We start from the raw sequence: 17,628 nt of genomic DNA, 5'->3' as shown, positions 1-17,628 counted from the left end.
CTGATTGTTTGGTGGCCTACTCATCTGTTGGACTTGTAGTAGGAATGTGTAGGTATATGCTTCTGTTATGTGTGAACGTTACTTAAATGCATCAAAATTTAGTGTCTGCTCGTGAAGAATCATGTGTATAATTTTAAATAATACACTGTACTGTAATTAAAAGAGTTTTATTTACTGTTGTTGAACCTAGTTTGGATCTTGTGTAAATAAATTATTAAATATAAAAATGACGCAGTCATTTGCATGCAGGTACAGAACAAAATGATTTTTATAAGAATATTTACAGTATTACTTTAAGAAGTTGATCTGGCGATGAAATTGCTGGAATAATATTTAGTAACGGTTAGAACCCTCCGTAACATTTACTATTTTTTCAGAATTGCATTTATTTATGGAATCGTTGGAACGTCGGAAATATTAAAATTCATACAGCGTATTACTGATTTGTAATCGTTGAAAAATGTTAAGCCTTGTGTTTTTCTTTTATATTATGTTTGCTTGATCGTCCTGATAAACTTAGTATTTAAACATCTTACATAATGAAATCATGCCTATAGTGATCTCATAAAAGAATTCGCCTTGAATTAGCTTGTTGAATAAAAACTTACCAATAAGTTTTGCAACTCTTTATATTCTTTAATTGCTAACTAATTGAAAATTTCGGTCTGAAATAAAATTTTATTATTATGGTTTGATAAATAGAATTTCTTGCTGAATAATAATTAAATTTTTAATTCTGCATGAATAATATAATTAAAATTAATTTAAACTTTATTGTAGAATGTTGTAATTTTTCTTTACATAATTATTTGTCTATGACTTATTACCAACAACTGCTACATATTTATATGATTAAATATTGGAAGCTTAAAAAAATTGAACTTTTGAATCTTGTAAAAATTCAGTTATTTGTCATGATTTATGATTACAGCAGATGTACCAGCAAATTAGAAAATGGTTTGAAATATTTACAGTAATGAAATAATTTTGTAATAAAATATTTACATTAATTAAGTCCATAAGTTTCAGTGCGAGTTAGTGAGCACAGGCATTTAGAAAAATTACTCTACAGGCCTGGGATCCTAAGGATTTTTTTTTTAACTTAGGAATCTACTCATCTTGTCGTTTCAGCAGTCTTGTATAAAATTATAATAGGGTTGTAAAGTTTGTGTGTATGTATGTTGTGTTGTCTGGTTGTATTGAAATGTGTATATTTTATAGCTGTTTTGTTGCATCTTTAGTCTAATTGTGATAATCAGTAAAAAAAGAACTTATTTTTATAAATGCCTGTAATAAATTAAAATTTTATTTTAATTTTCTTGTTTTCTTGAATTTGTAAATTTAATCCATATTATATTCCCTATTTAATATAGTATAAATTCATGTTCTTTTCTAAGTGAACACAATAAAGATATGTTATTCTTACTGTTATTTCATATGAAATTGAATCAGTAACTTTTCAGTTTTATTGCATTATGTTAATCAAGTGACCATTTTGGAGGAAAAATTGCACCAATTGTGTCATGCAATCACAAAAGACAGGGAAATTTCTTTTGTTCATTTTTTCTTGAAAATTCAAATTTTATAGCTGTACAGAAAAAAGTAAAGCATTATGAACAGATTGAGTGTTTTAATGTATACAGCAACATTTTATAACAATTTTTTTTCAAATATTTCCCATGACAACTTCAGTCGCATCATAAATAACAAAGATCTTTTAAAACTCTGTTCGAACACCAATGGTACATCCCAACCAGCACTCCCAACGCACTCCTTGAAGAGGTTTAACAAAGGCTTAGCAAAGTTTGTGTTTTTAATTTTCTCTGTTTAAAAAGTAAATTGTAGTCTATTTTTAAAACACAGTACTCATTGTTTTCAAAATTCAGATTTTTTTCTTTCAGTCCATATTTCCTTTTGCAATATATTTTTATTGGAATTGTTATAATGATTTTTTTTTGTATAGACATTTCACTTTTGGAGTCATGTTGTCGTAGCTTAAGTCTCATAGTCCATGACAGCCCAATTTGATTTTTATAGTTATTTGCTCTCTTGACAAAATTCTAAAAAAGAGTGAAGGTTAAAATCAATAATGATTAAATTTCTTTTACTACCTCAGTCTATTCATACTATTTATGTAACATTTATTATATTAGTACTATAAAAAAGAAAGTGTAATTCAGTTTTATGAAACCTACGGCAATATGTATAATTTCATAAATTGACATGTAGAGTAGTATTTCCAAATTGGCCTAATACACTGGGTCAATCCAATGGATAGGTTTTAATAGACTTAAATTTAAGTTAACATGGTAATAATTAAAAATACCAAGGCAGTTCCAATCTTGCAGAGCAAAAAAGTGATTGATTCCTACTTGATTGTTTTATGAATTCTGTTTCATATTATGATGTGAACATACTGAAATGTATATCATGCCATATCTAACCATTGCAAAAAAGAATTATAAAGTTAGTAAAAAAAAAAAAAAAAAAAGAAAGCTAAGTATGTATTCTCTCGGATATAAATATTTGACCTTTGTAAAAGTGGAAATGAAGGTGATGGGTGCATGTGCCATGTGCATAAGAAATAAATTCCCATTCTTGGTTTCAGATCAATAATATAATATGCTGCTAACCCACTGACTTATGATACTTAATTTCTCATTTTTGTTATCATAGTTAATTCAGCTGGTAACAGTATTTTGTATTTACGTTATATCCTTTGATCATTTTAGCAAAGATGATGGCATGATCAAAATGACATGTTCACTTACCAGATCACACAAAATATATTTGCTATACTAAACTCTGTATCAGATCATGTAGATTGTTGTGATAGACAGTTACTGATTTTGTTTGTACTAGTAGAGTCAGGTATTAGTTCTTATTTATTAACATAACATAGGTTTTTTTTAAGTCTGATAGTTAATTGTACAATGATTAGTAAATTCAACTGATGATAATGATTAATTAGCCAACCTCTATGATGGAGTGGTAGCATTTGGGCCTTTCACCTAAAGGTCCCGGTAAGGCGTGGAATGACAAAAATTCCATTTCTATATTCCGATGTACAAGCTTCTCTGTATTTTTATTTACCTTCATTGCTGCTGTTTGTCTTTTGTATAATTCCTTAATTAACCTTCTGTTTTTTCATACAACTTTATTCTCTTTAACTCTACCCAAAAACTTATCAAAATGCCTTCTCTAAATCTATGAAACACACCATTCCTTTTTCTCTAAATATCTCTCCAACCATCCTTAATAGCCTGATGGCATCTCTGGTTCGTTTTCCTTTCCTGAAGCCAAACTGTTCTCTTTTGCATTCTCTTCCATTGTTCTTACATATATTTGGTTTAGAACTCTTAAGAATATTTTAGCGGCATGGGCTATTCCAACTTATTGTTCTGTACATTTCCTGCCAGTTTTCTTCAGAATGAATGTCATTATTATTTTCACAGTCTTAGGCCATTTTCCTTTACTGTTATATTACACTGTTGAACTATTTTTTCCATAACTTCCTCATTTAAGCATTTATAAAATTCTGTGGGAAGTTCAACTTCCCATACTGAATCAGTATCGATATCCCTTAAAGAAGAAGGGTACTGAAGTGTCTACTCCAGTCGGTTTTTATTCTTAATTTCCTTAATTGTTTTCTGTACATAACAATTCAATTTCGATGATCTTTCTTATTCAATTACCTCCCATTCCTTTATTATGTTTAGTCGCTCAGGTTTCTCTCTTGTAATATACAGGTCCTCCTCCACATATTCCTTCCATCTTTCTCTTACTTCTTTCTTCACATGTACTACTTTACCATCCTCATTTTCAATTTTTCTCATTTCACCATTTCCTTTCCATTTATACCTACTTTGGAGGTACTTACATTGAATTTTTAAAACTTTTTTCTGTTATAAATCTTTATGCAAACTCTCATTCAGAGTTTGTATATTAAGTAGCCAACAACAATTAGCAGATGGGAGACAATATAAAAGGACTAATAATTTGAAGTATAACTCTTTTGACCAGGCCTCGATAATTCAGAAAAGTCAATTCAACAAAGAAAAAAATCAATTATTTAATACTTCAATACTAGTATATAATGTTAATATGTTGAAAAAAAAAACACTGGTTACAATATATATATTTTTTTATATCTATATTGTTAAATTATTTTCTATTTTGTTTTTATACAGGAAGAGATGCAGAAGTAATTGTGAAGAAGAAAGTAGTGAATTTACACCTTTATCTAAACGCATTAATAATCTCCATATTAATAATACATTCTTAACTACTGCAGCATCTGTCCCTGAGACACCTCTTCTTCATCACCACCATCATAATCAGTGTCAAGTGTGTATTTTATGATAAACATAGATAAGTTCTCTGGTTAACCATATTGGCTGGTCATAGAGCAATGTAAAATGTCCTGTAAAAAACGTCCTGACAGTTTTTATTACTTATACAAAGTAAAGGAAATATTGTTCGTGAAAAATTTGGTTTTCAGATTTCAATAGAAATATTCATTTTGACCATCCCTGAATCCATTTTGACTAATTTTGGCATGATGTCTGTATGTACGTATGTATCTCGCACAAGTCAAAAACGATTAGCCGTAGGATGTTGAAATTTTGGATTTGGGCTGCTGTAACATCTAGTTGTGCACCTCCCTTTTTATTACTTTCAACTGGACAAAAAGTGTCCAAAAAGCACAAAATTCAAAAAATTTGGACTTTTTCTTTGTCACATTAATAAGCACTCGTTGAGAGCTTTTCAATGATATATCATATGTAGTACTTTTCATTGGTTCCACACTTATAGCGAAATAAAATTTTAATTAATGAAATATTTGGATCTTACAAGTGGAAGGCACATCGATTTGAATCAGATTCATTTCCTACTTTTTTTTTCAACTTAAATATATTGATTTATTAATAATTTTTAACCTCTGATTGTAAAAACATTTTTGCAATAAATTCAATAATAGCAATAAAAAAAAATATGAAAAAATAAAATTTTATGTACTTATAAAAATGTGCATATATAATTTAATAGGCGTACAAGGAAGTCATGTGGTGTCCACATCAGGTTTGGTGAAACATCTGATTATTTAATATTAATTGAAAATTATAATTTAAAATCATATTATTTTTATTTATGCATTTGTTTCAGTCTACTTGATAATAAATATCACTATAAACTTCTGTTAATTTTTTTTTTTTCATAATAATTTAAAAAACATAATATTAGATACATATAAGACTTATGTTTATTTAAAGAGTAATGTAGGGACTTTTACTCTAACCTAATATTTCAGGTAAGATTGTTGAATTAATAATTGTGTAAATATTTGATGTTAATAAAAACTAATACTTTAGCAGTTGTGTAATTGTCCACTTTTATTAAATAATTGGAGGATCGTATCTCACTTTCAAATGAATTAAGTTTAATTGAAGTGCAGCAAAAATGTGTATATATAATTTAATAGGCGTTCAAGGAAGTCGTCCACATCAGATTTTTTCTTATATACATAAATGCTTGTTTGGCTCATTAGTTTATGTAATCTAAATAATGCTGATTTGCTAACACTAAACACTCTTACATGTAATAAGAACTAAGCTTAATTAAAAAGTATTCATCGTAGTAAAACAATCATAAGCAACCTCAACTAGTAGTCAAATAATATGTAACAATAACCAATATTTGTAGTATCACTTCTTGTGTAAATTAAACATCTTTAGTTCACTTTTAATAATTAAAACCATTCATTTACAAAACGTGTTACAAAAGGCACTAGGAAAATTTTACAATGCAACTTTATTTTTTTTTAGTAAGTTTTTAAAATAATTTCTCCCACACATTATACACTTCTCCATCCTTCAAAACCAGTCTTCAAAGAAACTATAATTTTCCAACAGATATCTGGACACACTTATCATCCAAAGCCCTTAGGCTGTCATCATCACTTGTAAAATGACTCCCTTTCAGTCTGTCCTTCACCTGGGGGAACACCATAAAATCATAAAGGACAAGTTTAGGACTGTAGGGAGGCTGCTATAACAGTTTTATTCCAGTGTTGGCCAAATACTCAGAGCAAACTTTAGATGCATGAGAAAGAAACAATGTGTCCGTCCTTGAGTTTGGGTGCTGCTTCTTTAGAGCTTTGACAACTTTAGGCAGGCATTCCTTGGTACACCATTTTCCTGTAACTGTCTTCAGAGTTTCTAACAAACTCTAAAAATACATCCTCCATTCTCTTCATTAATCTGGATTTTTGAACAACTGCAAGGGTCTTCTCGTCTTCAAACAGCCACACTTTGTTCTAAGCCTTGGTTGGGATGTCATAATAGTATAGCCAAATTTCATTACTTTTGCAATACTGTTCTGTAGATTTTGCATTTTCAAACTTTTTCAACATTTCACGGCATCATGAAACACAATGTGCCATCTGATCATCAGTCAAATTATGTGGCACCCAAAGGGTACAGTGCTTTCTAACTTGAAGGTGATCTCACAAATAAGCACAAACTGCTGGTGCATTGATGCCCAAGGACACCTATTTGGTAGTAGGATGAGTATTAAGTATTTTTCATATTGCAGCAATGTTTCAGTAAGACACAAATTAAGACTATCAAATCTGACCTTGAAGCATCCTAAAGGCCAGAATTTCCTCTTTCAAACTGTACCCCTAAGAATTTTTGTATGATGAAAACAGTTTTGCCCATCGCACATCTGTCATTTCCTGTGAACACTGATCCATGTTTAACCGTAAAATTGCCTAATATTCAGTTTTCTAACATGATGATATCACTACCTCTTTTCACTGACAAACTAAAAAGCAAATGACACTAAAACAGTTAGTAGAGCATCTACAGAGCAGTTCTAAGCCCATGCAAACTTGTAACCACTTTTGATGATCCATTCCGTCATATTACAAAACTTTGCTAGTGTCCTTTGCAATCTCAACAAACTTAGTATGAGAAGTAACTAAACAACATTAGCTTCCTATTTTTAAGCTGGAAAACAATACTAACAAAGTAGTTAAATTCATTAGATTGAACAATTCTCTATCAACAGGGCAAGTCATAAATTATCCACACTTTTCATTCTACAATTTATTTGCACAGGGGTTCAACGTGTACATCATTTTTCTATATAGTCACCTCCCTTGTCAACGCACTTGGTCCAACACAAGCATACATATTCCTACAAAGAAGAAGGTTTTTTTGGTTGCTCACTAAGCCACTTGCACCGCTTCCTGCATCTCTAAATCTGTACAAAATCGATGACCTCATACTGACAAAGCATCCTTGAGTGACCCAACCAGGTGAAAATTAGTGGGAGCAAGATCTGGGCTAAAGGGAGGGTGTTCCAGTACTTTAAAATTCGAATTAATGAATTAAACATGTGGCGAGCTGTGTGTGGGTGGGTGTTGTAATGTAACAATACTTTCTTCTACAATTGACTTCAGCATTTGTTGCGATTGCTAGCTTGTTTTCCAACATTTCTCTGCAACTCAAGCTGTTGATTGTAGTTCCCTTTTCCATGAATTCTTCCAATATCAGCCATTTTGCATTTCAAAAAAATGGTTAGAATAACTCTCCCCGCCAATGGCTCAATCTTGAATATTTTCTTTTTAGAGATTCCAGGTGTTTCAACCACATGCTCAGGTGTTTTGATTCTGACTCATAGTGATTAACCCACATTTCATCACCAGTGACTGTTCTGTTCAAAAATGTGTGCCTTCCTTGTTGAAGCGATCAAGTAAGCTCTGGCATATCTCAATGCATTTGAACTTGTGTTCTGCAGTAAGCTGTCTTGGTAACCATTGCACACAGACTTTATGGAAGCCAAGCTCATCATGGATGATTTGAAGGGCAGAACTATGACTGATGTTGAACCACATTATGTTCAAAGAAAATGCTATCTCATTCATTGTAACTCACTTATTCACCAGTACCATCTCAAGCTTGATGAATCTTGTCTGTGGTGAAGGTTAATGTACTTCTTCATGTTCCCTCTTCATGCGTTTCACTCGCCCAGTCGCTTTTAAACTTCTCGATCCATGAAAAAACTAATTTTAATGATAAAGCACTGCCCCTGTATTGTGAAAAATGTCTACTGAAGTTCAGACCCTTTCACACCCTCCGACCAGAGAAATCAGATCTGATAGTTGTTTTCCTCCTTTATCCAGATTGCTAGCTGAGCGGACATGTTTACACTGTAATAGTCAGAAGGATGGGATCAAATTTTGTACACATGACCACAGTCGTGTCAATTCTTAACCACGCATGTGCAGAAGGAGTATGACAACCTTGAAAGGTAATTGTACACCACTTACAACCTTGTAAGTGGTGTAGGTAATTTTTGACTCACCTTCATATATATTTTAATCTGTGCAGAAACAAAGAGTGTAATGAACAGTGATCATCCAGTGTTGGGAGTGTAACAGGTATGTTAAAAAACTGTTGCTATGATTATGAACATATATGTCAAACCATACTGAAGACTTAACTGCACTGTCAACTGGATAAAGTTTTGTTCCTTGTAAAGACTAATCACACTTCAAATTTTTCATATTTGGTGGAATTTTGTAGATTTCACCATGTTTAAAATGCTCTAGAAAATAGTAATTATATTTATACTATCGTGAAACTTGACAGCATGTACCAATGAAATAATTGGCTTTAATGAAATGTCACTTACTGACCCAGCAAATTCTGAAAAAATTCAGCACCACTTTTAGCTTTTCTTATTTTATTTTTAATTAGTATTATTTTTTTATTCATATTTTTAAGAAAGTAATAATTTATATCTTTCTTTTTGAATATGACTCTGACAATTTTTATATTGTGATTAATTTTTGTTTTTATCTAATTAGGACGATGGAAATCCAGTGTGTCCAATTATGGCAAATCATCGGCATCATCATATTGGTATTGATGCGGTTGATTCATCGCAATGGAATGGATTAGTTAATACTATCAGTACAGATATACCAATTATTAATCATAATATAAGTATGAATCAAAGAGAAGTGACCCAAGTTCAACAAATATCACGCCATTTACAAGATCCATTAATACCACATTATAATCCTGATTTAACACCATCTGAAAACCCATATTATTATGAAAATAATAGATTGTTATTTACTTTATACATGGAGCGATTACAACGAACAAATAATAATCAGTTATAATTTATTGACTGTTTACTTCATAAATTAATTTTGATCGTTTTATGATTACATTACATTCCAGTTTATCATAAATGACTACTTAGTTTTGTTCCCTTTTAAAGAAAACTAGAAACAACAAATGAGTAGTTCCTTATGATAAATAATGTCAAAAATTGAGAATTTAAGCAATTAATTGCTATTTTAATCACCGATGATTATATTATCATTTATGGATTTTTAGTTTTTACGAATTTTGTTTTATTAATGCAGTTATTATTCTGCTATCCCATTTTTAGTGTTATATATTATTTTGACTCTTTGATTAGATAAATTACATCTTTTTTTTATTTTGGTTCCTGTTTGTTGACCCAATGATGTTAATTTGTTGTTAATTTTCTGATGAATTTTTATCATCTGTTTTAACAAGTTCTTTACATAAAAATTTAACCGTATCATTAACTAATTGTAACAAAAGCTTGACATGTTGTCAAATAGTGAATATTACTTACTAAAAAATTATGTTTGTTTTTCTTATTTATGTATATTTATTGAAATAAAAATAAACATGTAGTTTCATATATAAAGAGTGTTTACTAATATATAGTTATTCATAATCATGTTATTTCTAAAATTCTTTTCTTTTCTTGCATTATTATTATTATTTGCTATTTATATTTATTCTATTTAGTTATTCACCATATAAAAATTTAGAATCTTTTATTACTTACTTTTATATTACTACAATATTAAATTTGTTTATATATATATATTTTTTTTGTAATTATATGTTGATGTGAAAACTAGATAAACGTTCTATTACCAATTTTAACTGATCAGGATTAGTGACTGAGTGTAAGAAATTTATATACAAGCAGTGAACTTCTATTAGTTAAAGTTTACAAATCATAATCTGATTAATTGAAGTAGGCATTCATTGTATTTTACAAAAATCTGGATCATGGATACATTAAGAAGTATGATAATCGCTCTTTAAAATTAAATTTAAAAACTTTTAAATTTACCATTAATTAGATGTCGTAAACAAAAATTGTATAAATATATTTTTGTTCGTTTCAACTGTTAAAATAAAAAATTTTATATTTTTCAAACCGTTATTGATTACAATGAACATAATAAAAAGCATCTATGTAACAAAAATTGACTGCCATGATATACATAGAAAATTAAGATAGCCACAAGAGATAATTACATAATTGACTTAGAAATATTTGCTGTTGGAAGAGATTGTGCAAGCACATATATTCACTTCTCTGAATATTATTCCCTATAGGCTGTGTAAAAATTACAAGTCATAGTATAATATTAAAATATTAAAAATCACCATCAAATCTGAATCGCCAACCTGTGCAAAGTGTTGATCAACACTAGAAGGGCTGGTGCACCTTACTGCAGCTTATATGTATCAAAGAATTCATTAGTCAAATTTTATATAAAATTTTGAAGGTTTTTGTATGATTTTATATTAATATATATCTTGAAAGTTTTTTATTCTGGCTAACATTTTCTACATATATTGGCAATAAATATTACTACCCAAAATTTTTAAATGAAATGGATTTGAGTAATTTCTTTTAAACATTTTTTAGTTTTCAAATGTTTTTTTTCTGTAAATTGTCATATACCATTACTGATAACAGTTTAGTGAAATTGGAACATGTAGGGTAAACTTGCACAGTTCAATAATATGCTACTTAAATTTTTTTCTAAAGGCATCAATACTGTGATCATTAGCTGTCATGTAATACGATCATGATGTTGGGTATCACCTCAAGAGAAACCATGTAGTATTGTGTACTGAGATAATTAGTAATGAGTAATTTATTTTAATATGAATCTCTGATCCAAATGTACTTCGTATTGTGTAATTTAATGTAAATTTAAACCTATTTAAGTTCACTTCATACTAATATATTAGTTTAATATTACATATTTTGGATGTTTGCCATGCTGAAATGAATTGAAACTGGTATAATTTATTGAAGAAAAGAATTGTAACTTTTAATTTCCATTTCACTTCTTTGAATTTTATGTTTTTCCATCTTTTGTGTGTAGGCAACCTGATATAAGACCTCAAACTTGAATATTGCTATTTTTTTTGTTTTTAATTCATTTGGTTTGATGTGAATTGAAAAGTCACATTTTAAATTTATGGTAACAGTTCTGTATGTATAATAATATAAAATTACTTATCGATTAGTTAGTTATATGAAGGTATTGAATGATACCTCCTTTATTTTGAAAGTGGTTATAATCAACTTAAATAAGAAATGCCACATCCTAAATTAGCCCACCTGTAATTGAAATACAGAATGCTTACTGCTAGTCACTCACATTATCGAAAGGAAATTTATTGTTTTCAACTTAAACTTTATTTTTTTACACATTTCTAAGTAAGAAATTGTATAATGTTGATTAACATTCATAAAAGGTCTTGATATAATCATTAATTGATTTGGAAGTGACTGATGAAACTAAAGTATTATTGTCTTAACCCTCAACAGTAAGGTGGGCATTCATCACATAATTAGTAAGGTCGGATTGGAAGCGACCCGCCATTTGCTTTCTTTATATTTTTATAAATAAATTGAAATTCAAGCTTGTATAAACAATTAATTCTATTTGCCAGAGAGTAATAAAAAACAGAAATAATTTTAGCGATTTGAAAAATCATCACAATTTTGAATTAAATTTGAACAAAAACTGCAGAAATAATCAAATGCTTCACAATTAATCACAATTATTTTATGTTACTTTTAATGATGTTTACTTATTATTTTTTTGTTTTTTTAAATTAAATAAGTTTGTTTAAATAAATTATTCAATTTGTTACATCATTTATGTTTTGAAAAGCAATTTTTTTTTTAGTAGAAACTTGATATGATAGCTACTTATGAACAATAACTTTAATTAGGAACCCACATATATATAGGGGATTTTATATATATAAAATAGTATATAATAGTGTAATGGTAGTACATTTTACCTAAATAATAAAAAAAAAAAGAATTTGGTACTCTTGAACAAATACAGGAACTAACATAAAATAATAATCAAACATAATTTGAAATCATAAAGATTACTAACACATTTCGGGCACAAAATGATTTTGTGTTCCCCACATAAAAAGCTGTTGCTTGTTGCACAAAATAAATCTCCCTTTCTATTTTTTGAAGTATCACAAAATTTGCACCTCCTCCTTTTTGCATACAGATTACCTGTTGGTGTTGATGCAGATGTTACCACTTCCTTACCAAAATGGTATAAATAGCGAATCGCAGTTCTCTTGAAATGTGTTGATTGGACAGTCTTGCATTCATCAGTGGTTCAGTTCGTCCTAAAGCAAAACTTTTTTATGAAGTCAGCAGAAGCATGACTGGAGAAGTGCTCACTGTTAGAATTCCATTTAAAAATCACAAAAGTGGTTACAAGCATTTACAAAAGCTGCTATGTCAAGAATTCCGTAGTAGTATTGCATAGGCCACTAATCCTGTTTGTGGTTTTATCATGTTAATGCTTGTCTAAGACACCGACACCATCTTTAGTAATGTTGTAAAACTCTATAATCTCTGGTTTATTAGATTCAGCATTTACATCTCCAATGTGATGCATAGACGAAGTAAGGATAACCTTTTTTTCAGCTTTGGCGCATATGAAACTATCATTTTGTCGTCGTAATATATGAACTGGGAAACCTGTGAAGCAGCTCATGTCATCGAAGGTGGTAACCGAGTTTTATTTTTCCAAAGTGTACCTACAAAAGTAATTTGATGCTCATGGAGAGCATCAGTCATTTCAAAAAAATAGAACACCAGTTGCCTGTGGTTACATTCTGATTAGTTCCTGAAATTGGTGAGATCAGCGTCAGGACATTGAGCTGGAATCGGTAAATCTAATTTTTTATTTTGTTATCTCCTTACCAATATACAGAATACCACTCACAAAGTAAAATGTTATTGAATCGCAAAGTGAAATTATTTTCAGACCGTACTTATCGAGCCTTGATGGTTTTGAAAGGACATCTACAACAGAAGCTTAGCAAAGTCTCGTCTACTGTTACATATTATGAGGGGCAGTAATTCTTTTCACAGTTTTTTTATAAAAGCATCCCACATTTCGCGAAATAATGCAAATTTATCACATGACTGTCTTGCTTCCCGTGTTGTTTTATCATCAAATTCAAGTTTTCCAAAAGAAAACAAAATCTCTTCTGTGTCATAGCACAACAAATAACCGGTGGTCCAAACATTATTGATAAAAACATGTCTTCAGTTTTTAATCCTGATCCCTTCATCACACCACTCATGAACAAGATCCCCCAGTAACCCCTTTACCACCATCAAATCTGCAAGATGTATAAACCACTCTAAAGATTTGTATTTCTTTTTCTTTTTTTTTTTATTTCAATTTTGTTGTTAGTGTGACAATTTTTTCTGTCATGTCATTTGTTATGAACGAGGAAAATAATTGCAATTCATTAGTTATGCCACGGGTATTTCTTTTTGGCCCAGGCAAATTCGTATCAACATTAGATGCTGTTGTGCTTGATGAATGAAGAGGTTTGTTGGTCCAGATACTTTCCACGTCTTTCCCTATCTCAAAAATTTGATCATCTTCATTATGTTGATGAAGAAGAAGGCCATCACAATAAAACATGTCTGCCACATCATCAATGTTTGGTAAAATCTCATCCTCTGAATCATTCTCAGCTAATCTATCCTGTTCTTCCTCCTCCACCTTTCTAAGTTCTGGGGTACAAAATAATTTGTTATTGAACCATACTGAGAAAACCGCAGATAAAAAAAAATCCTGGTTATTTATTATTACGTATCACTTTTTTAAAATCATCTAGGTGTAGGTAATGCAACAAAAATATTGGTGTTGGTAATAACACTTACAGAAAGTTGTGGCTGCGACCATGCCTTCCCTAAAATTGACTGGTTGGGTTCCTTGACGATTGGACCGTGTAAAAAGTGGAGGAGATATGTACAAGGAAGATGATTGCTTGGGTCGGATCTGACCCGTACCTTACCGTAAGAGGGTTAAATTTTATTCTTCACAATCCTGCTCGTTGAATGTTGTCAAAAGAACGTCTACAATGTTTGAGATTTGTTTTATAACATTTATGAACTCATGATAAAATTACTATTTACAATGTTGCTGTTATCCGTGACTGTTTAGGATATAAGCCACTTCAGAGGCTGTGAAAAAAAGATATCAGCATCTTATCCACCCTTAAAAGCAGTTTCAGAAATCATTTGTAAAATTGCTTTAAGTCTGGCATAGCTTATTTTTGATGGTATTAAAATATGTTTCTTTTAATATTTTTTCATAACTTAGGAATGGAAAATACTTTTGGATTTGAATGTTGAGAGCATTTCAACAAAGTTTTATTTTAATAACTAGCTAAGGACTTTCAGATTTGATTGTTGGATTCAACACAATTATGTTTTTATAACTAGCAAAGAACGTCCTCTCATTCCGTGAATGGTGTCAGTTTATACTATTGTTTGCATTCACTCATTGTAGATCTGTTGTGCCCGCATCTTTGCAATAACAAGATGTTAAAATACATAGTTATTTATTATTATTTTAATCATGCAAAATTAAAGTGATATATTCGCAATATCAAGATGTTACTGTTTTTTTTTGTTGATTTCTCTGCTATAATCCTGATTGTCACAAATAATCTGACAAACTTTTTTATGTTTTCATAATTGTTAAAATAATAACTGCTCAGATATCATTGTCAGTGAAATCTTTTTTACCCTCAAGAATATTAAGATGACAGTGACTTAAAAACACAATGCAGGACATCAACAACCTTGGAAATTCAATATGATATTAAAGAAATGTGGTACTTTTATATGATGTTGCTGGACCAACATCATTGAGTTCATTAATTTTATTTACATTTAAAATCATGTTAAACTATGTACTTATAATATCTGTAATACACGCAGTTGTTATTTGGTCAGTAATTTGTTTAATAATTAGTAATGTAGTTCATAGTGTATATTTTTTAGTTTATTAATTTATTGAACTCCAAAAGTCAATTTTATCAGCTTGTTTCGTATTAAAATACATATATTTCAGCAAATTAGTGAAAGCGAAAATTGTGGAATGTTGCTTTTTTATTCTTTCCAAATTGGATCTGCTTGTGTAAATTATTTAACTACTTAAATTTCTTCGCAGAATTTTAATTTTTGCTGTTAAAATCTTTGCATAAATTAATATAGTTAGTTTTAGTCTTGTATTTCTTAGATATTCTTAAAAATAAATAGGTGTTTACTCTTGTAGAAGTATGTGCAAACAAATTTTTCATTAACATGGAAGTTTTTTTTTATTTAAAAATTTTTGTTAATGAATAGTGACAGGGTTATAGTTTGGAAATTCTTTTGAAATGGTTTATTATAAAAAGATTTGTAAATAAAATATTGTAGTAAAGAAAAAGAAGTATTTTAGACTTCAGTAATTCATTAAAATTTTTATTAGGGCTTGCTTGTAAGTGATATAACTTAAAAATGGGTGAATAAATTTTGAAGCGTTTTCCCTGAAATACTTAACTGCTAAAAAGTTTTTTTTTAGCTACCCATCATCATGAAATAGTTTTATCATTTTGTTCTCAACAAAGTAGTTAATTATCTTGATCAGATGCAGTTGCTCTTAAGTGTTTCCTTACATCCCTTCTACTTTGGATAGATATTATGAAATGTTTTAAAGCTACCTGAGTTTGATGTATGGCACCATGCTAACACCTAGCAGCTTGTAAGATGTCCAGTTATTTGTTGTGGGCCTGTCTCCTGTGCTCAATAAGTTGTTCTGAAGGTTAAAATCCCCGTCAGGTCAAGTCATGCTTCACATTTTAAAATCTAGATTATCTAGGATTTAAGTGATAATTTATGTAAGTTTACAGTAAGGCTGCTATATTCATGGTTTTGATTCAAAAGTTGAAACTTCCAGTTTTATTACTTCATCCTTTAAACATCCGAAACTCTTTTGATGAGAATTCTGTATAATATATTATTTTTATGCACTAAAGATCCCGGGTGAAAGTGATTAACTTGTAATGTTACTATAGTTATTGTGAGCTTGGTACAAAGTTATTTAATTAAAGGACTTTTCTCAGTACCAGTTGTTTCAGTGTACTTCAGGGTTTTGTTAAAAACTTTTCGACAGTTTATTAGCCAAAGATGTACACGTGTATGTAAAAAATTATACTTGCTGGCAAACTGAAGAAATAAATCATTAATATTTTATTGATTCAGTAATATTGGAATTTAAAGTTTAAATGATCTTAATCACTGTCATCTAGATCAATTTCAGATACTTTATCAGTTCATTCTTATATAACTTGATCAGAATTATATCATCATATGTAGTCTTATTAAGTCATAAGCCACAAAGTAATCAATAAAATAACATTTGTCATCTACTAAATAAAATGCTTCTTCTGAATGAGTATGCATAACCATCCAGTAGCACTTACAACAAATACTCATCTGGTACAGAATGACATTTAATGTTTTCAGAAATGTAAGATCTTTCTTAAAAAAATGTTATACTTTTTTAACTTGAAGCTTATGCTTCAAGGTATTACTTTGTAGTTGTTATCTTTGAATTGTATTTGGATTCATTCAATTTTAAATTGAAATTAATTTAATAAGGTTGTGCTGCATAATTTATTGATTTTGTATTATTGTTAACTAAGCTTAAATTGAAAACTATTTTGTAATATAGTTAAATTGATGATTTAATGGTATTTCTATGTTGTAATATATTTAATAAATATTTTGAAATTATTTTCTAGCCATTATTTTTTTTTTTTAATTTTCTTCTTACTCTTGTTGATCAGTATTAGCTTGTTCTTTCATATTTAAAATAAAAATGTGTATTTCAGCAAGTCCAGATTAATCAACCAATTCCATCAGGTTGGTCTAGTGGTGAACGCGTCTTCCCACCGAGAGTTCCAGCGTTCTAGTCCTAGTAAAGGCAGCTACTTTTATTTTTATTCGGATTTGAATACTAGGTTGTGGGTACCGGTGTTCTTTGGTGGTTGGGATTCAATTAACCACACATCTTAGGAATGGTTGACCTAAGACTACACTTCACTTACATTCATATATATCATCCTCTGAAGTAATACCTGATGGTGATTCCCGGAGGCTAAACAGGGAAAAAAAGGATTAACTAACCATTTAAAATTAAAATAAAAATGAAAATTATTTAAAATAAAAATGTGTATTTCAGCAAGTCCAGATTAATCAACCAGTTCCATCAGGTTGGTCTAGTGGTGAACGCGTCTTCCCACCGAGAGTTCCAGCGTTCTAGTCCTAGTAAAGGCAGCTACTTTTATTTTTATACGGATTTGAATACTAGGTTGTGGGTACCGGTGTTCTTTGGTGGTTGGGATTCAATTAACCACACATCTTAGG

General features: G+C 29.9%; 1 protein-coding gene across 1 annotated transcript; it reads left to right on the top strand.

Annotated features, from left to right (window-relative positions):
• Positions 1–13: 13 nt before the first annotated feature.
• Positions 14–17,002, top strand: LOC142330490 (uncharacterized). The gene is made up of 3 exons (XM_075375771.1): positions 14–249; positions 4,191–4,347; positions 8,876–17,002. The coding sequence occupies exons 1-3, from the start codon at positions 227–229 to the stop codon at positions 9,194–9,196; spliced, it is 501 nt and encodes a 166-aa protein (XP_075231886.1). The 5' UTR covers positions 14–226; the 3' UTR covers positions 9,197–17,002.
• Positions 17,003–17,628: the final 626 nt, after the last annotated feature.

Source organism: Lycorma delicatula, chromosome 9, assembly GCF_047948215.1.
Source record: "Lycorma delicatula isolate Av1 chromosome 9, ASM4794821v1, whole genome shotgun sequence".
Classification (NCBI taxonomy): Eukaryota; Metazoa; Arthropoda; class Insecta; order Hemiptera; family Fulgoridae; genus Lycorma; species Lycorma delicatula.
This window is presented reverse-complemented; position numbering and strand designations above follow the sequence as displayed.

Bases quoted from the DNA above. Each gene is read 5' to 3' on its own strand.
- LOC142330490 (XM_075375771.1), top strand. From the start codon at position 227: ATGACGCAGTCATTTGCATGCAG. The intron at 250-4,190 runs GTACAGAACAAA...GTTTTTATACAG, and splicing joins ACGCAGTCATTTGCATGCAG to GAAGAGATGCAGAAGTAATT. The intron at 4,348-8,875 runs GTGTGTATTTTA...TTATCTAATTAG, and splicing joins ACCATCATAATCAGTGTCAA to GACGATGGAAATCCAGTGTG.